Below are 26433 nucleotides of genomic sequence, written 5' to 3' on the forward strand. Positions count from 1 at the left end.
AAAAAAACGTATGGTTAGATTCCAGCTACATCGTCAAGAACAAGTTGGTGTGTTTAATTTTGTTCATAAAATGAAATACTTACATGTATGTTTATTTATATGAAGAAAGGAACTTACAATTTCTTTTTAATCCAGTTGAGTACATTACATACATACTTACATACATACTCGGTCAACTCCTTTCTTTTCAATAAATATGAATAGCCTATATCATGTACTGATCAGAGTCCAATGTCCTGCCTACACTGCAGTCTTTGAATCCCACCAGAACTTTCTATCCCGTGTTTCTTGCTTCAGCACCCTCTAAGCTTTCCAACTGGCATCACACAATAGACACAAAAATACTAAAAGCTGAATGCACTGCCAGCTTTCCTTAAAAAAAAAAAAAAAAGCTGCAAAGCTTTCCATTTTAATCTTGTTCTTTCCATCATTCGTGTGGTCCTGTGAATAACCATGCTGTGGATCATGCTGCACTGGTGTGTATACTGAATCGAAATACCCATTGGAAACCTGCAATAAAAAGCAGAAAAACAGGAAAAGGTGACAAAACAGGGAAAATACCTGGAGCAGACGTGGTGATGAGTTGTCAGCTGTTTCGTGTGATTGGTTTAACAGCAGCTTCCTGTCTGTCTGAAGGGTGTGGCTGAACATTATGTAACCGATCTTACATCAATAAGCGCATGAAGACATAAAGGCACACTTTTTCCAGGACTTCTGTTTGTTTTTACATGAAGGTCTATTGGAGAGTTGCCCATGAGCTTCAGACAAAGACATGAAAGGTCAGCCAGATCTTCAAAGGCATCTGTTCAGTATCAGCACAAACTCTTCCTCTGTTTTTCTCATCATCCTCTCACTCTGTGCTGCTTCTCTCGAGCTGCTCCACATTGACAGATCAGTCAAAGGACAACGGAAAATCCTGTTGCTCTTGGATTTGCATCAAGCCTTTCTAACTAACCTGTGATACGTTTTGGTGGCACAAAAAAAAAGAAGCAGGCTTAAACAGAGCTTTTCCCCACTGTCTTTGCCACTCGTCACCAATTACCCCTGCCGTGGGAATGTGAGATAACCTGATAGCAGATAATGGCATCTGCCTTCTTTGGGTTACAGATGTCGGTGAAAAATCGAGCTCCTTTTAGTGAAAGCATGATTAAAAATCCCTTCGTTGTAGGTGGAGTAGGCCCTGAGGGACTTGTGGGAGGGAGGGATGCAGAGGTTTCAGAGACGAGACGAAGGGAGGGAAGGTCTGGGCTTCAGGCCCTGACAGTGGCAGCTTGCCATGGTTTCATGTCTCTCTGCTGCTGTTCTCATCTATTGGAAACAGCAGACGGCCAACCTGTGCTGGGTGATTGTTCGTGCGGGGGGCAGTCATGGATTGACTTTGCTTCAGGTTGGGCCATCAGGGTAGCAAGGACGTTCTGGGGTTCAGTTTTTCTGTTGATGTTCAGACGGGTCTGATCTGAAGGAGCCACAGGGAGGACTAATTAACAGAAGGAGGGAGAGACTGTACAATAACTTCAGAGCCTCTCGACGCAGATTATACATACGACAAGTAAAAAAGGAGCCTGCTAACGTATTTGTAGTGTTTAGGAAACCGCCTAGGACAAGCGGAAGGATGTGGATACAGTGGATATGGCACAGTGCTTATAAAGCTCCTGACACCCTTTCCCAATAAACAGGATCTGATGTAACTGCACTGTAAAACCATATTGAGTCCTTGTGGACACCACAGGCTTGTGACGACACTTGTGAGTCTGGGTGTTCCCTTCCTGTCAGATGTTTTGCCTCACTAAAACCTTTTTTTTGCCAGAGTGACTGTTCTCTTTTAAAGCCTTCACTACAGCTGCAACACAAATTCATTATCGTTATCGCCGGTTTCTTCTTTGCTTCATTGCTACAAAGCCAACTCTAGCAGCAAACTACTTCTGGTCATGGGAAGCGGCCACTCTGAGTCTGAAAGACTGGCCCCTGCCAGAGAAAGTGACGAAAAGATCCCTGGAGATTTGTCCCATTTCCATTAAAGTGACCTCTATCCCTCCCTGGTATGGCTGCTTTGGTCACTTTGCTGAAGCTTTCAGACATCTGGTGGAGATGTTGAGTCTATGGAACTATGCAGGATCTATTTAGGGGATAGGATGGTAGCAATATTGTTTTATGACGTGAGACCAAGTCCAACTCCCCTAAATAAGAAGAAATGGTGCAAAAGAAAAGAAAGAGACTGGAAGGAATTGATACACTTTTATTGCAAAAGCAGTTCTGAAAATGGTTGCATGGAAAACAGATAGTCTGACACCGAGTGAAGAATCATTTTACTTGCCAAGAACTTCCTAATTTTCAGGCTAGACTCAACTGGCAGCTCTTGGAGCGACTCTGCGAGCAGTTCAGTCAGAGATCGTTCCTTCCACTGTCAGGGTGAAGTCAGTACAAAGTATTCTGCGGGCACACTTCATCACAATGTATGTTCGGACGAAAGTGGTAGATCTAAAAGTAAGTAAGGCTGAACTGGTACAGACAGCAGGTAAAAGTGATTCATCTACTTTGCCGGATGTCAGGTAACCAACTAGAGTAACCAGGAATTTAACACCCTTTTGATTTCAACCACATTAACAAAATATTACTTCTATCATATACATACACAAACGTCTGTAGTTTGCAGAATTATTTGGAAAGCCCTTAACTTGCTCATGGACCCTCATTCTGATGAGCTGTGACTTTAATGCTGCGTTTCCGTTGTGAGAGGGAGGGCACCGATAGGAAGGAGTCATGCTAGACGGTTTTCACACCATCAGACAAATAAAACGGGCTGATGACCTCAAAATATTACTTATTATTGGAGATTCCAGCAAAGTAAACACCAAATTGGCCAAAAAAAACTGACATCACATCAGTTCTTAGCCATTTGGCTGCCTTATTGTAACATGTTGGCGGGAAATGTTAAATGCTTTCTAGGTGTACAAACTTCTGCATTACAGAACTAGCTTCAGATTTAGTTTATAGCAGAAGCAGGGGAACGAGGTTGATGCTTTCAGAACAGATCTACAACCCCTTAGGAAAAAATGGTTCAAGCTATTAATTCATAGGCAAGGGTGGGTCTTTAGGTTTATGAATTATATACAGTGATATTCCAAATTGAACGATAGAATCCACAGCTATTATAGAAAGAAACGTTTCACATTTAGTACATTTTCAAAAATCCATAACTTAAATGAGCCCCACATAAAACTCTAGTTCTGTGGGCTAACACATCCAACAGGTCTTGACAACTCTATTGTCTCTCAGTCCCGTGCGTTTAATTTTGTTTGGAACAGCTGGCCTTATTTAGCAGTCACCATCTCAGGGCCACAATCGTCCCAAGGTGCACGCAAGTCTGTAGCCGGTGTGAAATAAAAAGCTCACTGTAGGCGTCTCAATGACTCCATATACAGTGTTATCTGTTTTGTATCGAGGCAACCGTTCTGTGCGGCTTTCAAGGTGCGGTCCAACACAACGGCATAAAGATTTTTCCAACGTCTAATTTGAAGTGACTTAGTGTGGGGGAAAAAAAAATAAATAAAAAAAATGGGAGTTCACATTTTTTTTTTTTATGACTCAAATCATGACATAGGGCTGCAACTGTGCAGCCGAATGTGTGCGCATGCAGGCAGCGGCGGCGCGGCCACCACACCTGTATTACAGTGAGACCTTTTTTAGGGATGATGTAAGACTGAAACCAGAGAACAGAACAAAGCGAGTCCTATTACTGTCAATCAGCGCGTTTGGATATGAGATAACAATGTGGCGCACGACATCTGAGGCATTTCAAGCGGTTATGTTCTGGTTGTTTGCCAGACACTGACAAGTACCTGTGAGTAATCACAAAAAGTGACATGCAATAGCCTGCGGCACGGCCTCACATACAGAGGTCATAGTCAGCATTTTGGGCTAAATATGACAAGAATACAGTCGTGCTTTATTTGTGTGAGTTTTGACTTTTGAATTAAAAGGTCCCCTGCTTTCGCATTCCACCCCTGAAAACAGATCGATCCAGCTCCGCCTCTGCTTCTCATGGGAACAAATCAAGACAAACTCGCACCACGTGTATAGTGTTCGTTTATTGCAGTTCGTGAACAGAAAAAGGGGGAGTTCAGAATCTGTCAAACAGCTATTGTAACACAGATGAAAAGTGTCCGAAACATTTACTCGAGAAATCAAAAGAAAAAAAACGAATGTAGCGGGGCCGGAGTGCAGCAGTTTAACTTGACCAACAACTAGCCCCGCCGTGTTTATTCAGCCCTAAATAAAACACAGTAACAGTCATACAATAATACTAAAATGCACATTCTTACAGAATGACTTGTCTTTAGTTCTACAAGCTAAACTACTGTATTTGCTAAGGGGAAAAAAAAAATAATAATAATATAATACTTCAAATAGCACATTATCTCTCGGAAAATAACAGCAGGGTTTACTCATTTGAAAATAATAATAAAAATCTTGATCAAAGAGATTTATACAGCTGATACTGCCCCCGTTTAACCCTCATAATCTGTCAAATAAAGGCTAGTAGTACAACGGCTGCAGAAACTTAAAGGTCTTGATTTAAAGCAATAAATACACGTTTGCCCACAGCCCAACCTTCCCAAAACTACCCCAATATTCTGCCTTTCAGAAAGACTTTAAAAAAAAAAAAAATGGAACAAAGGGGAGCGGATGTTTGTCAATTATTAGCACTTTGTGTGGTTTCCTGTTCCACTTCATCCAGATTCTCATAGAAAACTTATTTGAGGTCCTTCTCAATAGTACAATTAAACAAATGTCTCGTGATGGGGTTGGCGGTCCTGTAACAGTCACCTCAGCCATGTGTTTTCCCCACCTTTTCACAATGTTTGGACCCAGACCCCTACCACCTACCCCTTCCCATGTAAGGAATGAATTCAGGCAGCCAAATTACAAATATGGCATTTTGTAAAATACAGAATTATTGGCAACGCGCTCCTCGGCACCACCTGTGCGTGCAGCACACCTCGGGCTGTCACCGCCTCGCGCTGAACAAACTGCACCCCTCTCTGCCCACAGTGTGCCTTTCCACACCTGAAAATCATTTGCAGTCATTTTTTTTTCTTTTTTTTTTTTCCTTCAACATACCTCATCTAAAAACCTTACGGGCATGTGCGAGCACACTTTTGAAGGTGAGAGATTTGAAATGTATAACCTTCCTCTTTTTCTACGAGTGTGTTCATGTGCATCTACTGTGTAAACGCGGTGGTACAACAAGGAATAGCACTAATGTGGGGAATGGTGGATGCGTTTGTGCTCCTCCAGCAAATACATAAAACACATGTCCAGGCAGCAATTTGCAATCAGCGACTCGTTCCTCGTGCTGCTAAATCGGATCCGGGGCAGAGAACGGGGGAAAAAGAAAGGCTGGTTGACTCAGGTTTGAACGCACAGGTGGGGAAGAGAAAAAAAACAAACAAAAAAAACAACAAGGCTACAAATAATACTGTGGTTGATGGTCAGTGTTGTGTAGAGAAAAAAGGGGGGGGTGGGGGAGGCTGAGGGGGACAAAGGTTCAAGGCTGGGTCACTGCACTGGGCTCCTTTTCATAGATGTAGCTGCCCACGCCGCCAGTGTTGACGCCTGGAAAAACCACAGGGACAGCAGAGGGTGTCAGGGGTTAAACAGTGAGGACAAGACAAGGCGCAGCTCGAGCAGGAAAGGTTGAGAAAATGTTTCCTGCTGCGATTAGCTTCAGGCCGAAGAAGCTGCAGTGAGCGACTTTAACAAAGTTATGATGAAATGAGTCTTCAGTGAGAAACACTTGTGTGACATTCAGAATCTTTCAAGTGTAGCTTATAACTGGTGGGTTGACAGCACCCCCTAGCGGTTACCTTTGGGCCCGAAGAGAACAGCATAGCATGGTTTGTGGCAGTAGGGCTGGCCGTCATGCTGGAAGTAGAAAATGCAACAGTCACCAACATTGCAGGGAAGGCGACACACATGATTACAGTGAAAGACAGATACAAGGGTATCGTATGTGTAACGTTTCTCAAAATCAAGCGCATGCATTTTCTCCTGACATAACCACCAAAAGCAGGCAAGTAAATGTTGTGGACATTTCAATACTTTTCCATTTAGTTTGATCTAAAGTAGGTTCTAAATTCAATGCTTTCTGAAACATGATTAAAGATGTTAAAGCTGTATATCACAGTACACACATGACTTGCTGTGCTATTGAAGGCCCTGTAAGTAAGTACTAGTCACGTATTCTGTTTCCCAGCATGCACCACTTGGGGCAGGTTGCTGCTGAAGCAGTCTTCGATGTCACTCAGATGCCTCTCAACTCGTCCGCTCGTCATGTGGAGTCTGTCTCTCTTATCTTGAACTCCAGCCAGTCCCGAAAATCTTTACTGATCTCTCTGCTGCAACATGTGCAGATGCACATGCAGATGAGCTGCTATGCTAAGCTAACCAAAGCTATGGAACAGAAAAGGACGACTGTACAACAGAAAGGTTCAATCCTTTGTTTATCATCAAATATATGTCTGTTTGTCGTCCCATTTTTGTGGGCCTGCACATTTTGTACTTTATTCACTTAAATTTCTACTTTAATTCACAGATTTCTGGCCATTATTTCTTATCCTAAATGGGCCTTTTTCTCCTTTTCTACATCCTTGCAATCATCTGACAGACAATACAGGGGCATGGCCTCATAAACTAACAGACTTTTTACCATCAAGTTATCGGGCCTCAACAGACTACTTTAACAGCAATGCTTCCATAAAATAATCAATGGCTGCCGTTATGACACTCTACATTTACTTTTAAAAAGAAATCTTTCCCATATACGCACACATCAAAATGGATAATTTCTTATCAAATACCATTTTTCTTTATCTTATATTCTATATCCTAAGTCGACTCTTTGCCAAGATGTCCCTTCTATCTCTTCCAACAGCGCTCACTGTCCCGCTCGCCCTTTGTTAACCTACACAGAGACCATGTATCTGAGCGTGATGTGTTCACACCTCTGCGTGGCTGCCAGGAGCCAGAGTCTTGCTGCAACGCTCACAGCGCAGACAGGGTCGATGCCAGTCCTTCCCCAGTGATGTCACCTTCTCAGCTATCATAGAAAAGATATATTAAACACACACACACACACACACACACACACACACACGTATAGTAACCACTTAGCAGGTTCACACCTTTTACTCCAGCATTTCTTTTTCTCACCCTCGTTTTCTGAAGTGTGGAACTGCTTACCAAAATACACCTTCTTGCTGCATCTGGGACACAGGTTGGCCTCCCCGGAGAAAGTGGTGATGCCGCCAGCTGCCGACACATTACACACACAAGTTAGAATAGCGGCAACGCACAGGGTACTGTAAATAAAATTTTAAAAAGTTTTATGAATGGCCGCTAGTCTTTCCATTTAGGTGTAAAATTCAGTGGGCTAATAATGTAAGGGTATAAAAACTAAATTGAGCACAGCACTTCATTTTTATTTTTTTTTCCCCCTCTTATATTTCAAAGGAAAATGACGACTTAGAGAGCCTGGTCTTTCCAGGTTAGATGGTTGCCTGCTTAAAACACCTCTTTTACACTTCCAAAGTTGGAAAACAGTGGTGGTGTTTATTCATACTGTTCCGTTTCTTCCTACTGGAGCCAGTCGTAAGGAGTGATGCTGAGAGCAGGTGGAGTAAAAAGTTTTCCATCCATTTGGAACTGTGACGTGGATACTGGGATCTAGTTTTATAAATCAGGCAAAATTGCACAACCGTACTGGATTGTACCATCATATTAGATTCTGATTTTTCTAACCTTAGCGCCCGCCCTCTGAAAATTTAACATCCAGAATAGTAACAAAATCCAATGTCCTTGCAGTCTTGCAGGGTGGGAAACAGAACAGTATGAATAAACACCACCCGAAATGATTTTGTTGCTGTTGACGACAGGAGATACATCCTGCCTGAAACCTCTTAGAAAATCCCCATCAAGTCCCAGAAAGACTTTGAGAACCAGTTTTCTCAACACCGAGTTGTCAGCAGCTTTTATTCTGACCAACATCTTTTTAAAAAGACCCAAATCTTCAAAGGGGTAAAAAAACAAACAAAAAAAACACCGCCATTAAGTATCTTTCACATTCAAACACAAACCGACAGCGCCATTACTTATGAATATAGCCTCTTATTTACCTTTCGATGGTGCCTTCGGTGCGTACACACGCTTCTCTTCGGCTTTGGCTGCTGAATCCACACCGGTGAGAGATGCGTTGTTATTGGCTGGAGCATCATACACATATGAACCTGCTCCGCCAATGTTCACACCTGTGAATGTTGAAGTGGGGATGTGTGGCAGAGATAAGTAACCACAAACAGAGCAAAGGAAATATCCAGTTAATATACGACATTAAAAATCTGCATTCAAATAACCGTCTTGTTAATCTTATTAAAAAAAGAAAATGCATAAAGGCAACTAACAGACAAAAAAACCCCATAAATAAATGTAAAAAGAAATTAATAAAAACCGGCAAGCATTTGAAGGAATAAAGTATAGAAAAACATATAGATCAGTCTATCGATGAATAAGAATTTAAGGTCTTAAAAGCAAAAACAATCAAGTATCTCTAAATTAAGTTAAAAAATCATTTCATGTTTTAGCAATGTAAAAGGTGTAAAATAGCATGCACTTCACCTTTTGGCCCAAAGAGGGCAGCATAGCATGGTTTGTGGCAGTATGGCCTTCCATCGTGCTGAGGGAGAGACAGAAAAACATACATGAAGCAAACTGATTCAACGGCCATGCAAGGCCAAAGACACCAATCTGACAGATGAAAAAACTGGCCATGATGTTTCTGAGGAGTGATAATATTTGCAGGGTTTTATAGTGTCATCTTGGTATATTTTCTGGGAAGTATAGGTTGAAGTGACTGTTTAAATATTGAGGCAACCTTTTTTTTTATTTTTTATTATTTCTTCCCCCTGCCATCTTACTGCTGCCTACTGATGACATCACTGTCACAGGCTGCTTTAACACAACGTAATGACTCTGGCTGTATCCAAGGAACAGGCTTCCTGTTGATGAATTCACACCACACTTCATTGAGAACGGTGGGTCTGCACATGTGCGACCGCCTATTTTTCCATCTGAATGGAAAAACCAAAAAGTCTGAGACATAGATTTCCTGTGCCTGGCGCACATTGGGAGCACGGCGGCTGTTGGAGGAGCATGTGATCTGCAGGGGGAAAATCAGGGCTGGGAGCCAGGGTGGTCACTGATCCACAGACTGATGCCCGTAGATGAGAGGAATCAAGCAAGCAAAGAGGGCAAGGTACCAGGAAGAACTGGCATCAAACTAGGGACTCAGTATCCACAGTTCATTCCTGCTTCAGCCACTTGAGCTCCTTCTCTTCAGAAGATGATGTGGAAAACATTTTATAATTCATCAACTGTGAAAGGATCAGATGCTGTTAAAGCAGCCATGCACCTTGTTTTTTTTTTTACCCATTTCATTTGATATTTATTAGATCTGCGTGGGTTTGGCCATCGGACACCAGCTTGTCATTAACCACCGATGACTTTCTCAGGATGGGACACTCGGGGCTTTATTTCCTGTCCAATGTCTTTGTACGGATGTGAACTGTCAAGATGTAAAAGGACCCTAAAAATGGATTATCCATTGCAGCAGAGCCCACTCTCTTCCCAGCAGTTAACCTCCTACATGTTCTCCATCTTCTTGTCTGTATTTTCCCTCTTAAGCTCTGTGCCCTGCTCCTCAACCACTACTCTCTGCTCTGCTGGACCACATGTGCTGTGTCTAAAAGACACCAGAAGAAAAAAAAATCGGATCAACTCTGAAGCCTTGGCTGTTTTGGCTCTACGTTTGTCTCATTTTAATTTGAGGGATTTGCTCCCATTTTTGGTTTCTGAATACTGAAAACAGCAATGTTTACTTGTGACCCTTTATCGCCTGTTATGAAAACAGGCTTAGCAGATTTTCCCTTATCATATCGTCTCGTTTAAAGCACTTTTAGAAGCCAGACAGAGAAATATGGAGCATTTCACAAGACATAAATTAAATGCTCTTAATCTCCATAGAGTTTACACACACAGTCCATTTTGGCTCTTTATGTAATAACGGTGATAAATGGGGATTTTTTTTCCCTCTATTTATTCATGTGTTTATACATCAAAGATCACAGGGTGACGAGCAATTTTGAAATCCCAATTATGCCCAAAAGATTTTTTTTAATAAAAAGCGTAAAAATAATCATACGACTGTGTGGAGTTGTTGGTTATTTTATGTGTTTTTTCCATTTATGACCGTTATGCGCTGCCAGGCCAAAAAAGCCCCAAAAACAAACGAGATCAACTTTTTTTTTTTTTTTTTTTTTTTTTTTTTTAAATGGACAACCATTAGCTTGGCTTACAGCATGCATTCACAGCAACATAGTTTGGATAAGATTATGCAATGTCACAGCACGCGTTTACATCAGAGCTGCATTAATCTTTCTCCAAGATCTCGTCTTGATGAGTTAGAGCCAGAAACAGCTGCGTGAGGTCTTCTCCAGCACAGATTCTCAATGGATTTATGGGGTCCGGACTCTGAGGTACAGCAATTTGTGCGTGAAAATATTTTTTGCACGTTCCTTAGACCACTCGGTCACAGTTGGAGCCTGATAAATCCTGGCACGGTTCTCTTGGAGGATGTCTGTGCCATCGGGAACGAAAAATAACAACAAAAACCTAAATGATGGGGAAAAAAAACAAACAAACAAAAAAAACCTGATAAATCGGTTTGCCTCACTTTCAACTGGCCTCATTCTTTTGGACACACAGTGTGACTGAACCTAGACCTGATAAACTGAAACAACCCCAGATCATTATGCTGCCTCCACAGGTTTTGTAAATTAGGCAGTAGTTGTACTGATGCACCAGTCACTCTGGAGCAGGGTAAATCTGGACTCAGACTGCATTACCTTTCTCCATTGCTCCAGAGTGCCATCTTTATGTTCCCTCGTGAATGGATGACTTTTCATTACATTAGCCTCACTAATGAGCGCTTTGCTGAGACGGCACGGCTGTTTAGTCCCAATACCTTGAGTTCTCTTCTCATTGTGTGTGGAGGCGCTCTGTCCCCATGTAACATTGCTGTGAGTTCTACAGATGATTTTCCTCCATTTTTCTTTTTCCACCCAATTTTAGTCGTGTCAGCAATATCCAAGTTGTTTAGTTTGCTCGATGCAGACCAACAGTTGTAACCTCCCGAAAGAGTAACATGCTTTCCACGACCCCAGGATGTGTCTTCCGATATGGTTGCATAGGGGATAAGAAGCTACTCGCTGCGTCGGTTATGGTTTCTTTAATTTATGTTTTTAATTATCTTTTGGCAAGGCTGTGTATTTTGTTTGTTTTAGCAGTAAGTTCCCACTGAGTGTGATGCTGCTGCGGAAGCAAGGAGTTAGCCGTGGCTTACACGAGCTCTCAGATAATCGCCGGTTGTTTTCTGGTAGAAGATCAAAATACGACGCCAACTTTCATGAAACTTTGCGTGGAGGGAGCACGGAAAAGGTTAAGGAAAAATGTATTCAATATTTTTATTATTATTATTAAATTTTTTTCATTTTTTTATTATTACAAACTGCATAAAATAGAGCTCGGTGTTTGAAAGCCTCTCACGAGCAGTTCTAGTATGAAAAGGTTTACCAAAAACCGAACTGAAATGTTCTACTTTCCATTTCACATCGCGTTTTACTTTCATTGGATGACAAGTCCCCAAAGATCAAAACAAGACCATTGAAAGTAAGGATTTAGAGAGCCAAACCGAGTTCCGATGTTTCACCAGCGTGCTGTGATGTGACTCGAGGTATTATTCAGAGTTGAGAGAGAAACTCTGCTCTGATAAATATAGGCATGATCTTTTATGGCAAACGGCGGAGACTTATCACCTTGTCTCCTCAGGTCTGGCTCTCTGCCACCAGCCTCAGGGACCTGTTGCCCTCCACAGAAACCAGGCCACACCGGGCTCTGTCCGGTGTGGCCTGAGGTTCGTAAACCTCCTGCATACCATGCCTGACACGACAACAAACAGCGTTCCAGACAATCCAGCAAAAAAAAAAAACAAAAAAAAAACCCTTTCAAGTCTTTCATATAAATATCTCTCAGCCTCAATTCAATTTCCTTCACAATGATCAAGCTGCTGTTTTCTTTTCTACTAATGTCAGGCCTGTGGTACGACCATGAAGCCCGGCGTCCATGGAGACAAGATGGTAATGCGAGTGAGCGCTGGCCTCAGAGATTGTATGACTACATTACTGTAATCATGCAGAGATTAAACAGCGGACCACCATCCTATGTGGTATGCAGGGGAAATTGCTTTGGAGAACAAAGAGGTCGAGATCACATCCTCTTTGGTCAGAGAAAAGAGCGGGAGACTCAGAGTGTGTGTGTGATATTCACCCAAAGAGGGGGAAATAGAATTGTTGGCCCGGGTCATGAAAGACGAAAATCAAAAGGACGAGATAAAGAGGATCCCCAGGGTGCCGGATAGTGAGCAGTGCAAGGTCAGGGGAATCTGTGACGAGACGCGATACTGCAGGCTGATTATGTAAGACGGAGAGGGAGGATCTGAAAGCAGCTCATCCTGCAGGGCGAAGGCGCTGGAAACTCCCACGAGGCTACAACATATTGACAGATGCAAGCAAATACAAAAAACAAGGCAGGGAAAGGGTCACACACTCATTAATATCCTGTACAAAATGCACAAGGACTGTGAAATGAAATAAAACGAAGCACGCATTTGAACAGAGAATGTCATGAAATTCATGTTCAGAGCTTAGAGACTGCCTCTAATCTTTTTTTTTTTAATATAAAGGTTTCACTCAAATGTAAACAATCAAGGTTCAAAAGCTTGAAGCATCTGTCAATTGTGAAATTTTGCCAATAAGTTAAATAACAACTCAAACAGCAATGGCTTCCTGTGGTCGGATTTCCCAATAACAATCGAACGAACTGCAGAGATTCTAAAGCACTAGAGGTTGTAGACCTTTGACCTGTGCATGCAAAAATCTCTGTAATCCCGTTTCTCTTTTTAAACTCTGGAAAAACAAACAGATTTTTGGACAGCGGCGACGCTTTCTTTTCTTGGTGTAAAAGTTTCCAAATGCAACTTGCAAATCCGTCGGCTCACCGTAACTCACAGATTTGTTATCCATAAAGAGAGAAAAGGGAGAAAAAAAAAAGAAGGGTGTCCCAGGCTTCTTTTACTGTGCCGTCTCTGGTACGAAGGCTTACTGACCTCAGCGTGGCCCCCGGCATTCAGAAGCTTGTTACAGCGGTCACATTTGAGACACAGCTTGTGCCAGTCCTTCCCTAGCGATGACACCTTTTCAGCTGCACATGAAAGACAAAAGACACAGAGAGAGAGAGAAGAACGGGGGGTGGATGAATGAATGCAAACACTCACATAATGCATCGTTTATACAGATTACAGTGAACAAGTGCCTTTATTTTCCCCTCAATCGGTTGCGTGTGCATCTGTCATAATGTGCTGTTCAATCAGTCACTGCAGAGAGGAGTGACGGCTCCCATTGCTTCACTCTCCGCAATAATGATTAGCTTGTGCTGTATTGTCTGTGGCCTAGATGGAAATTCTGTCCTCATGCCAACTGAGTGATTGTTTTTCTGGGGGGGGCGGGGACTCTAGGAATGCCTGTGTACCGAGCAGGATGCTGCGATGATGTCACGGTGAGATCAGACGGACAGTGGCGTTTGTCCCAGTCCAGCTGGAACTGCAGGGGGTGTCAACATCTAACCCAGATCCTTTGTATAACCCCTTCAAAAAAACAAACACACACACACACACACACACACACACACACACACACACACAAACACCCATCCCCCAGTTTACAGTATACCCATCCTGCTGCAGACGGCCCCTCAACCCCATTTCCGTCCCCCTCTTCTCCCATCGCACAAACCGACCGCCCCTCCAGACAGGCAAGGAACCCTAATTATACACGAGCCAATAATAAATCACCACCGCTTCAACACAATGGGCCCCAAGGAGTCGTGCTGGCAGCAGAGGAAACACCTTCTCTTATCAAAGCAGGGCAAAAATAGCCGGATACCAGAGTCTGTTTCCTAAACACCCGAAGCACCACATGTGAGCACGCATACAACATGCATGCGGACACAAAGACGGTCACATCCTCCCGGTGTTCCCCCCTTTAATGGTGTTCCCACATGTACGACGACCTGCAAAAGTACGGCAAAAATGTTCACATCTGACACAGAAAAAAAAAAAAAAAGCCTTCACGGTATTAAATGGACGCGAATATGTAACTTTTAAAAATCTTTTCCATCTTTTCACCAACAGAATGACCGTGTTCACATCTCGGCCGTGTCACCGCGCTACCTGACACAAACATGCATTTTGAACGAGCAGCATCGAATCATAAATGCTTAACGAATCTAAACAGGATCATATCACACTTCCTCATTTAACAAAAATTGGCAGATTGGAGGAGTTAGCAGTTGAGAGACGCACGCATGTCTTAAGCACGCATCATTCACAAACGACAAAGCGCTGCTTTGTATGGGCTGCGTGTCGCCTTCGGGACTTTTTCAAAAAAGTTTCATATCTTTTGCACATCTGATTGAATAATCTTTCCTCTTTGGGTAATCGCGTTAAATTTGATTTGATTCGATGTGAATGACATAAAATTGTGTCAGGAGTACGGAGTGGAAAAATTCCCCTCCGGGTTGCTTTGGGAGAGCCGTGACGACTCTGCTGCTCGCTCTCCAGTTTCACGGTCAGCTCCTCTCGTCGGTTACAAACACTGAGACAAATGGACGACAACAAGGCCCCTAGAGAACAGCTCGGGGTGGGGGTGTGGGGTAAAGAGGCTGGGTGGGGGAGTCTTATCAACCCCCCCAAGCACCAAGGAATGCTGATATGGACAGAGCAAACTGCTGGAAATGTTGAAATCTGTCTCAAAAGGTGCCCCACTAGAATCAGTAGGTTGCCTCTACATCAGGTAATGACTGTCCAACCTCAAGACACAATTTGATGGAAGTGTTCTTCACGTGTAAAAAATTACTATTTTGTGTTGCTGCTGCCTGTGTTTACACCACAACCTCAACCGTCTCTGCCACTTCAGCTTCCTCCACCTTCTACTGGTATTTCAAGCGCTTTAACGCTCAAAATTGTGTGTCCACTTCCATCGGTTACACTTAAGCTCAAATACTTTCATTGCCGAAGCATTCTTTGCAAATTAGCCTCCAAACACGGCAAAAGAATCGTGCCACGGTCCGGCTTTCTCTAAAAAGGTTTAACACGAGTGGTGTAGAATGGATAAACCACACGCAACATACGCCCCTTGAAAAATGGGGGCGTTTTCCTCGGTTTCCTTCACACGAGAGATTTGCCCCATTTCAGTACAACGCCTTCCAAGTGATGCTTAAAGAGAGCGAGGAACAGGGCTCGAGTGAGGCTTACGCTGTCTTCTGAGTGCGAGTGCGCACGATTCCTTCACCCTTTATGGCCAACGGTACTCGTGCAACTGGTCACACCTGTACAGTGTTCAAAACAGACCGCATAAACCGAGTACAGGAACACTGCCGGTGTGTTTTCATTTTCACTGCTTGCGTGTGTATCACGGACTGATTCATGGACGTATACACACACACACACACACACACACACACACACACACACACACACACACACACCTCCAACCAGATTTATAAAGTCAGGGTGTGAATGGAAACAGACGTCAGCAGGACGGCTGTTTGTCCTCACTCCCCCATAATTGACTGCCCGCTGTTGAAGAGCTCCCAGTTTTAAAGGACTGCTATTGTAAGAGAGGTCTCCGTTTGCACTATTTGTTGTGGGAGTTACAGAGTGGGGGAGGTAGAGGGGATCTGAATCTGGCCCAGATGTTTATACACCCCCCCCCCTCCGCCCGCTGTGAGCCAAGCTCTATCCTTATTATCTTTTACATAGCCCCGACCACTGAGATAAAGCCAGAAAAAAATGTGACAGTTTCGCTTAGTCTTTCACCCGACCAAAAAGAAAGAAAACAGTCTAAAAAAAAAAAAAAAAAAAAGAATTATGTCACGACTTCATCGAGGGGCCAACGGGCAGTCTCTGTATCCGAAAATAGTGAAGACGTGGGAGCACAAATGATGCAAATGAAATGGTACCGCATCCCCCTCTACCTCGTTACGACAGCAATGTGAGGGTAAACGCAGCCCCTTGTGGGAACGAGCGAGCTCCTGTTCACATGTAAGGCCCAGGTGGAACCTCGCATTTACATGGTCAACGCTGACGGGGACGTGCCAAATCCTGGCAGCCAATCCGTCTTCCCTGTTTCCGAAGTGAGTTGATGTAAACAGTGAAATAAAAATAAATAAATAAATAAAAATAAATCACTGCCGGATAATAACTGAGATACTTCGGGGGTTCTCATTGTGTTTTCTTTAGGGCTGGGCGATAATAACGCGTTAACGCCTTAATTATTTAACGCTGATAAATATTTTATCGTGCATTTACGCAGGTTTTATTATTTATTTTATTATTGTAAAAGTGTGTTGCTCACATGCTTTTATTTTGCAATAGTCTGTTGCTTTCTGCTGCGGAACTGGTAAAGAAAGTAATCGGCGGATCCACCAAACATGGAGAAGGGTACGGAACTTTTACTCGGCCATTTTCGTTTTAAAGTTCTTCCAGACGGCGGAGTCGACAGAACCAAAGTCATCTGTAAACACTGCCAAGTTGAATTGTCTTCTCAGCGTAGTAGTTCCAGTCTAAAATATCACTTAAAGGCAAAACACACAACTGATAGCAGCAAGTCATTCAAGGAAACAGACAGTGGAGCGAGGCTTCTACATAAAAACTACATAAAGATGCTGATGTTAAAAGTGTGTTTGCACAACAAATGTTATGGCACTTTCATTCATATGGCAGCACATTTAAAATAAAACTAAATGCTAAAGGCTATACAGTACTTTTGAATTCATTTTTGGAGAAAGACTGCAATAGATCAAATAAAATACTGTGTGTCATGGAGAAGAGTTAAAGAGTTCATACGTATGTACTCCGTAGATCAGTCGATGTGTGGATGAAATAGTGCAGAGGTGATTGGCTGTTGGTACTGACATGCGATCAATATCTGAATACATTATCTGTATTCTGACATGTGATCTAAGTACCTTTGCATTTACATATGATGCTGTGAAAGTCAGTAGCTTCTTCGACTGTGCAAATGTCAATAAGCGAACCTGCTGTGCTCCATTTTCTTTTTGTCCCCAAAAGGTAACTTCACTGCTCCCACCTGGAAATCTTGCTGGGCTAGGCTGGATGAAGTGGACTTCCCAGTTTCTGAGGCTCCGTTGACGACATTTATAATAAAAAATAAAAAAAATAATTAAAAAAAATGGATATAGCCTCTGGGGCTAAACAAGATAAAGCCAAAAATCTGCGACTCCTACAGCTCGTATAGGAGTGGAAAAACAAACTTCTCATTCAATCTTTTTGACACTGATAAACATTTCAAGAAAGCTAGACAGATGATTTCAGAGAGAGATCGTGGGCCCTATGGAAAAGATCAACCTAGTCCATCATTTTGGGTAGAAGTATGTGCAGGCTTTAATTTGCACTTGCTGTGTGGGAAAGCGTTTCATGTGGGCCTGCGCCGGGCGATTTAGCTTCGCCGGCTGCAGAGGCCTTTAGAAAATCTCTGGGATTTGAGGGACTTTTCACATTTATGCAATTATGGGCCACTGCTGCCTTCAAAGAAGTGAAATTAAAAAAACAAGTAAGCATTGATTTGAAAATCCTGACTGAAAGGGGGATGGGAAGCCCCTGCAGGATCATTGAGCTCCGAGCAAGAAAGAAACCGCTGGACAGAGGTCATCACCATAACCATTTGATACCTGCACCACTGTAAGCTGCTTAACTTCATTTGTAAATTCCTGATCTAAGCTCTTTAGCGCGCGCTCGGTCTCTCTGACTGCATAGTCAATATGGTTTAAATCACTGAGACAAGCTGCTGCTGATTCTCCCTCTCACCGGTTTGGGCATTAATTAAGCAGAAGAGAGGACGCACTTAAAAGAAATTAAACAAGCAGGCATCCAAGTGCAATTTCCCAAGTCGAAATGATGATTACAACATATTCTAATGATTGATTAGGACTTGTTATCGGCGTATTCTGGCATCCTTGTGCTGGGAAAATGTGCTCAAAAGATGTCTGGAGAGGATAAAAGGAGCAGTTCCAACATCAAACGGATTTGGCGTCTTTGAACATAAATCACTTGCGATTGAATTTTATTTGGTAAGAATATCCGTTCTACCTGCGTAGAAAAGAGGCGCAAATGTTGTTTGTTCAGCCACAAGATGCGCTCCCACTGTACTGAGACTGCGTGCTCAGGCGGAGCTCCTGGGCTTATTGGGGAGCAGGCCCTGCAGCAAAAGCCCACACAAACGCACGCTAATTGGACGGAGCATTAAGCAACGCAATTTTAACGAGGGGCCCTCTGAGGGAAAACATTGGGGGCCCCTTAATTACCCTTCCCTGATTGTCAACAGTGACAGAGCAGCTGCCAGAGCTGGAGATGGATGGAGATTCACCCTGAGTCAGGAGGAAATCTGCTCTCAGGCTCGCTCCTGACAGATAAACAAGAGGCAGTTTCAAGATGCAAGATGCACTGAACAACATTCATCCCGATGAAATTACAACATGAATGATGACAGGAAAGTCCATCAGCGGGGCTGGGCTTTGAAATCTCTTTTTCTTTTTTTGCTATCACTCAATAATTCGATCAGGGTGCAAAAGGCGGAAATGTAATGTATTTGACTAAAGGGAGAACAACGAGGCTGCGGCTCGGCGTGCCTCAGTGGCTCGTCTCTCCAGCACAAGTTAAGCAACAACTGAAAACGCTGCCACGGCTTCCGTTTATCATCGCTCTTAAATGCGTTTGTCTCAGTCACAGCTAACTCTTTCAAACGGACATCAAATCAGTAGCTTAAGACTCCTAAAATGTTCACGATGTAACTAATGTTATTGGAAATATCTCCATAATCAAGGCTGGCGAGCTTCTGCTCCGTTTGCACCCTCTGGTAACACGGACCCATCTGTTCTGCCTTTTCTTCAATAAATCCATCCAGAACTCACTCAGAGAGCAACACACACACACACAGCACTCTCTCCTTTCCCTTCCTCTATCAGTAACAGCTGAGTCCACGCGGGTGTTAGCTTTTCCTGGCTTTTGTCACAGCAGTGTTATAACTGCACGCCCTAATAAGGCCAACACACCTGACTGAGCGACCGGAGGCAAAAACGGGACCAAAAAAATAAACGTACGGTGCATTTTGAATGGAAAAACAATCCAGACAGACTTGAGGAGAAATGCAGGCAAACAGAGGAAAAAATAAGCACCCCGTGTTTCCTCGTCTGCATCCTCTTTCTATTCCGCTCTCTGGAGTACAAACACTCTCGAGGACTTGTGACCTTTACTTTAAGTGAAGACAATGGCCATTCATGTTCAAACACAGGGGCATTCAGCCTCCCCACAGGAAGAAACTTTGATGGAGTTTTCAACAGAAAAGATATGCCGTACATTCAGCATACTTGTTCGTGTGCGGTATTCTTGCCGTCTGCACCAACAATTCAAACGACAAACAAAAGATTGAATTCCACACAACTGGAATCATTAGGCAGAATTTGGGAATCAAAAATGCTAAGGCTTGAGTTAAAAAACCTAATTTGTGCATCTGCCACTAAAAATGAGATTGCTAATCTTGCCCACTTCAAGTTCTGAGAACAAGACAACCTTCACCAATTTGACTCCATGATAATGTGTAAAATGATGCTCAATCTGTGCAAGTTTGACCTTGGTGGTGGTGCTGACTATCAGAGTTGATGTGTTCAGGGTCAGTGAGCACACGCAGCTTTCCATGTGCAGCTCAGTGACTGTACAGGGTGGATGCCCATGCTCCAGAGCCACATGGAAACATTACATTACATTACATTACGGTCATTTTGCAGACGCTTTCATCCAAAGCGACTTACAATAAGTGCGTTCAACATCGGTAGGCAAAAGAACTTCAGGTCACAAGAAATCATAAGTGCATTTCCTTCCAAAACCAAACAGCTAAGAGCAAAACTAGTGCTAGAGTAAGTGCAATAAGTTAGAAACATGTATTTGGATCAAGCCCTCCCTGTGGCTGATGCAACCCCGTAGCAAAACGTAGCTCTGGAGGTCGTCTGTCGCCTCAGCCAAGGCGGGGTTTCCTCCCCAGGCTTTCTCCCTTCTCTCCCTCTCCCTCTCCCTCTCCCTCTCCCCCTCCCTCTCCCTCTCCCCCTCCCCCACCACCACCCCCACCCCCTCCCTCCCTCCCTCCCTCCCTCCCTCCCTCCCTCCCTCTGCGAATAAAAGAGGCCGACCTCATGAATCCCAGTGGCTGACGTAAATGGACTGCAGTTAACTCGCATCCTGTCTGCGCTGGCCAGAGCAGCCGCAGGCAAAGCAGCCTTTCCACAGTCCATCTTTGGGACTTTTTTTTTTTTTTCGCTCTCTCTGAACCTCTGAGCCTACTTACCCTACATCACATCTCTTTTTTAGCCTAATGTCCCGGCTACAGTGATTTCAGGAACATCCAGCCTGCACGGCTAGCTTAAAAAGTAGCAGACCGTATCCTCAGAGGAGGAAGCGGGCCTGTATCACTAGAATGTTGCCTTCACTTTGAACCTGCTGTAATTCGATAAGGAGCCCCTCAGGGGAAGACATCGCATGACAGAGATATAACAATTTAGCAGTGACGACTTAAGTGAAATCATCTGAATCTCGTAAGGTGGGGTGATAAAATAGACCACGTCTGGATGACAGCATGGCTGTCGGTCTGATACGGTGAGACGAATCGGAATTACTGATCTGGAAAAAAAAAAGACGACCACATCACATGAAATACGTGTACTGGCTTATCGTCCGCATCGAGACCAATAAATCACTTAAATAGTGGAAGAATTCAAAACTCATCATGTGCAATGGAGCATGTTCCTAAATTAATCTTTTCATCTGATCAGTAACATCTTTGGTTGACATACCTGAAGGCTCCAGCATCTACCCTCGCTCATTAGCCCCCGCACAATGCACTACTAAAAAACACATGACATATGAGGACAAATTCTGTGCATGATGTCTCTACTTAACACAATATCTGATATTAATGACATGTGATATACGGATATTTTCAAACTCCTTTCAGCTGACAACAAATGCCAATTTGAATAAGAAGATACTGGAGCCTGTCCAGGGAACCCGGGAAGCAGACGCCCTCTCTACCTTTAAGATTAGGCTGAAAACTTTCCTTTTTGATAAAGCTTATAGTTAGGGATGGCTCAGGTGATCCTGAAACATCCCATAGTTGAGCTGCTATCAGTCTAGACTGCTGGGGGGCCCTCTTATCTCAACCCCCCCACCCCCCTCTATTAATTTCTCAAATGATATTATGTATATTTGGCATTATTGTGGTTTCCCTGTCTTAACATGTATCCTTTGAATGGTGTTATGGTGCTTGTTGTCCCCTCTTTTTCAGCTGGTTGAGGCGGAATGGCCACCCTTCCTGGTTCTGGTTCTGCCAGAGGTTTCTTCCTGTTAAAAGGGAGTTGTTCCTCTCCACAGTCGCCTCAGGCACGCTCAGGACGGGAGATTGGACCGAAGTGAAGTTTCGGTGCAATCTGTTGGTTTCCTTAGCTAGGAAGTTGTTTTTGAATTGGCTCTGCATGTATGAATGGGGTTCATTTTGAATTGAATTCATTGGATTTGATTGGATTAGGATTACAATGAATTAAAACTCCAATTGGCTTGAATTGGACCATATTACTGAAGTACCTTGAGATGACATTTGTTGTAATTAGGTGCTATATAAATAAAACTGGATTGAACCTACACAGAGAACATGCAAATTCCACACAGGAAGGCCCCCAGCTGGGATTCAAACCAGGAACCTTCTTGGTGTGAGGTGACGGTGCAAACGACTGTGCAGCACCTTCATATACAAATTAAAAAAAAAAAAAATGTTAAGTAGGGATGTACAACATTGGAGTTTTGCCCATATTTGAGATGACTGCATCTCAAAGCTTATATCCTCTTTTGCAACAACGTATCAACATTGTGCATTTTCACCTCAATTCAGTCATCTGTCGAAGCTCACATTTACGAACTGATACATTAGCTGTAAAACTGACAAAGGACAGCAGAGCCACGGGTTACAATGGCTCCATTCATTCATCTGTTATCTACAGAACGAGTCGGGTGCAGGTACCGTACTCTTAGATATATACGGAAAGCAAAATCCATACAACGCGTGACCTGAAAGCAAATAAAAGCACGGTAAACAGCTGTGAGTGGCAGAAGATTTCGGAGTTCGTTTCGAAACACAGAATAATAGTTTCTGTTCAGGTGAACCCGACACACAAGAGCTCGGTCATGATTTATTCACCAGACCTGTTTCTGTTGTTTCAAATGTGACTTCTTTGAGTGTAGAATGTTCCCTTTTCAATTCTCCAGTAAAAAGCTCTCTCGTGGACCTGCCACATGATCTGAATGAATATGCACCCGGGGAAATTAAAGGAGAGAACCGCGGAACGCAAACACCGAATAATGTGCGAATCTGGAAGAACACCCGGCTTTGTGCTTCTGTGTGGTTATGCAACAGGTCACACTGCTGCAAGGTTTCACCTGTGTTTGGGGGAGGGGGGCTGTCATCACTCAGATTAATGCCATCTCCATTAGGGGTCATATTTGTGCCTCAAATAGGCAAAGAAAAAAGGACCCTGGCACACAGGAGCTGGTAGGTTATGCAACATCATGGAGCAGGAGGCAAGAACTCAAGAAATGATGTTACATAACTGACAAGGCACATTCACACAGCCCGCTGGGCAGCCAAGTGGAAAACAGGGTGCTCTAACATTGACGGAAAGCGGAGAGTGAGAGAAAAGGGCATTGTGTGGATGTTATGGGATAAGAGGGGACTGAAAAAAGATGTGTGGGAAACAGCACCGGTCCATGTTGTCAGACGGAGGTACTCCGCGTCTCTCTAAAAAGACAAACGTGCCCAGAGACAGAAAGAGGCCTGTGTGAACCGAGACGTCACTTCTAATTATAATGCATGAAGTGCTTTGGGAGTCTCGGTTGAAGAGGGAAAAGGCGAGTCATTTCACCCCATTTCTCCCGGAAAACAAAATAGAACTGGGGAAAAGGAATTCAGGCCCCACGGCATCACCAAGTGAGTGAGAGGGGTCGGTGAATAAAAGAGTGAAAGGAGAAACTCACAGGAGAGCGCCATTAGTTCCCATTAAGTCCTCGATTATTCAGTTAGCTGCACAAAGATGCATTGCTCCCCGTTTGCCGCCCACAGGAGATGGATCCCTCCGCTGAATTTGGGCCCGGAGTTGGGAGATTTAGTGAGCTGTGCCGAGCTGTGTTCTGTATGGACTCTCTCACACGCCAGGAATTTCCACTGGGCCTGGTCACATGTCAGCCGACAGTGTCCTGTGCATTTCAAGCGTCTCTGCACCACAAGAACTAACAGATCCAAGGCCGCAATGTGGACACCGGGAGTTTGAATTCAACTACACTTGAAAAATAGCAACCCTTAAGATGTTCGCATACTTACAACCAATAACACCGTCACCACGCGTGTTTTTCTTTCTTGTTAACTCGGGTTTCTGAAAATAAATTGGCATCTCGGGGCAGAGGAAACGTTTGCCTTTTAGTGGCAATTAAGTTCAGCGGGCACCACTATGAGACAGCTGTCCAATAAAGTAGCAAATGGAAAAAAAGTTAAAAAGTAAAAAAAAAAAAAAAAAAGAAGAATTTCCAACCCGACCGTGGCTCACCACAGCTTCTTGAAAGAACACTTGTTTTTGCACAAGAAAGTAGTCAACGCCTTGCGTGCTACAGCGTAACGTGGGTCAATGCTGGGTGGGCCACTCACTCGCCGCTCTGTACATCACATCCCAAACCACCGCCGCCAAAAGAAAAAGAAAGTCAAAATAGGACGGGAAACGGACAATTTTCAGCAACACGTGTCCTAGTGCAGATCTGAAGAAGAGGACCCCCCGACCCCATACACACACACACACACACACACACACACACTTTGCACCCCATTCATGTCTGCTTCCTGACTTCAACACTCTTGCAGACCTGAAAGTCCACCTCAGCTCTGGATTTCTCACACCTCTGGTGAGCGAAGTGGCTGAGAGCAGGGTGTGTGTGTGTGTGTGTGTGTGTGTGTGTGTGGGTGTGTGTGTGTGTGTGAGTCGACCCAAAATTATCTAAAAGTCATCAGACATCATGCCGATGACCCGGGCTGAGCGTTCCTCCATCCCCGACTTCTCCCATTCCTCGTCACACTGTTTCACAGCCTCCCATGAAATGACTGGGACTCTAATGCTGTCATTACCGCCTCCCCTCACTCCTCCGAGGTTCTGGCGAGCGCAGCCAAGTTTCCCATGCTCGCTTCCAGTAGCCCTTCATCATCCTCGTCACCGTCTCGGTCCTACAGCGCTCTCCACCCAACAAGGCACACCCCAACCGAAAATAACTCCAGCAAATTACGTAAAAATAACATTCATCACCGAGGAGCCGTGACTCACTCAGCTGCTGAGCGAATAAATCGTCAGGCGTGAATCAAAGCAGCTTTGGATGATAACAAATCTTATTTTCTCAGATATCATCCCATGCCAGGGACTCCCGGGAAAACACAGGATGAGCAGCAGCTGGGATGCGTGCTGCCACCCCTGTTACGCAAGAAGACTTCCATCCACTCACATAATTGGTTTTGACCCCCCCATGACAGCTTTGATGTGTGCCGTGACGTGTGAAAAAGGGTCACCGCAGACGGATGGAGTATCTCTTGATTCCAGCGTGGGGTAAGACACAAACCTGGGATTCGCTCGGGGTTCAACAGCACAGCTGCAGACGCAGCAAAGTGTGCTGGGAAATAAAAAGGGAGCAGGACGCCTATAAAGTGCAGACGTAAATCACTGTTTATGTTCCCGATCTGAGCTCCTTTAATCCCCTGCTTTTGACTTAACCCAGTAAATATGTTACACTGCAAACATCTGCTGAAGAAAGGATCAGGTGCAACCTCCCCTGCTGTAACCGAGAACGAGTCAAAGCTCTTTGACCAAGTGGGCGTTTGGATTTCTCAGCTTCGCTTGCAAGGATGCGAAAGATCTGGTTTTTTTTTTTTTTTATATATATATATATATATATATATATATTTTTATATCATCCCACTGACACAGCACGATGTTGCTGCGCTCCTCGATGAGTGGGCAATCATGGCATATGGTACTTCTGCACTCTTGGCAAGGGCCTCCATCAGCTACCCTCCAAAGCCAACTGCCAAGCTGGGAGGTTTGCCAAACACAACAAATTTAACAAAAATGGCACAGATTAGTGTCAAAATAAGATCAATTCAACAACATGCACAGAGCACAACAAACTCTCCATATAGGGTGGACACTCAGTGAGATATCTGCTGTGAGATCTTTTTTTGTTTACTTTTTGTTTGTTTATTAACCCCTTTACCTCTCCAGCTTTTGGGTTTCTCAAAGTTTGTCCATGTTAATCATTTGCCCTGCCTGCAAATATTGGCCGAAAAAAAACAAACAAAAAAAAAAACCAGCCTAATCCAAGGAATGCTGTGAACTTATGTGAGAGATTCCTTTGGGAAATCTGGGAAAAGATTGTTTACATGTTTCCCACCCATACAAATATCTAAAAGACCAATAGAACGCAACCGACAAACATTTATATTATTGCCGTGTGCTGAAAAATTGGTTAAAATCCACACATGCAGCTGACATTTCGTTCAAACTCAAATAGTCATTCACAAAATCAGGCTTGTAATTCTATGCCTCGACCTATCTCAAACGTACTTTATCTCGAATGAATGACCGTCACTACTTTCCGTCCGATTGGATGCATCACTCATTAATTGAATTCCAATTGGCTTGAATTGGACTTACTATCTAAGTGCCTTGAGATGACATTTGTTGTATTTGGCGCTATATAAATAAAAATGAATTGAATTGAATTGAATCACTCGAGGCATTTCGAAACAGTAGCGTCACAAAAACATCAAACAAGTTCTCACGAATACATCGATCCCTCATCGGGATCATTATTTGGCAAACTAAGGGGGAAATCACCATTATCAGCCTAAAGTCATTTAAACAACCAGGACCCCCGTGAGCCGGACACCACTTACCGAAATACACCGTCTTCTCGCACTTGGGGCACTTTGAAGCCATGCTGTGGTGTTGGGGGTCGAGTGAAAGTGTTGTGTTTGCTCTGTCCGCTGCAGCTTTCTATACCACTCTTCGTCCTCTGGCTCGTCTTCTCTCAACAGCAAGTGTCCCGCCGCTCACAGA

At 43.7% G+C, this 26433-nt stretch overlaps 1 protein-coding gene across 1 annotated transcript; it reads right to left on the reverse strand.

Annotated features, from left to right (window-relative positions):
• Positions 1-4070: 4070 nt before the first annotated feature.
• crip2 (cysteine-rich protein 2) lies at positions 4071-26433 on the reverse strand. Its single transcript, XM_075448734.1, has 8 exons — positions 26271-26433; positions 13277-13371; positions 8674-8731; positions 8175-8306; positions 7243-7311; positions 7005-7099; positions 5868-5925; positions 4071-5616 (listed from the first exon to the last, which is right to left on the reverse strand). The coding sequence occupies exons 1-8, from the start codon at positions 26311-26313 to the stop codon at positions 5549-5551; spliced, it is 618 nt and encodes a 205-aa protein (XP_075304849.1). The 5' UTR covers positions 26314-26433; the 3' UTR covers positions 4071-5548.

Source organism: Odontesthes bonariensis, chromosome 17 (genome assembly GCF_027942865.1).
Source record: "Odontesthes bonariensis isolate fOdoBon6 chromosome 17, fOdoBon6.hap1, whole genome shotgun sequence".
Taxonomy (NCBI): Eukaryota; Metazoa; Chordata; class Actinopteri; order Atheriniformes; family Atherinopsidae; genus Odontesthes; species Odontesthes bonariensis.

Bases quoted from the DNA above. Each gene is read 5' to 3' on its own strand.
- crip2 (XM_075448734.1), bottom strand. From the start codon at position 26,313: ATGGCTTCAAAGTGCCCCAAGTGCGAGAAGACGGTGTATTTCG. The intron at 13,372-26,270 runs GTAAGTGGTGTC...TTTCATGTGCAG, and splicing joins CGAGAAGACGGTGTATTTCG to CTGAAAAGGTGTCATCGCTA. The intron at 7,100-7,242 runs GTAAGCAGTTCC...TTTCTATGATAG, and splicing joins CAGCAAGAAGGTGTATTTTG to CTGAGAAGGTGACATCACTG.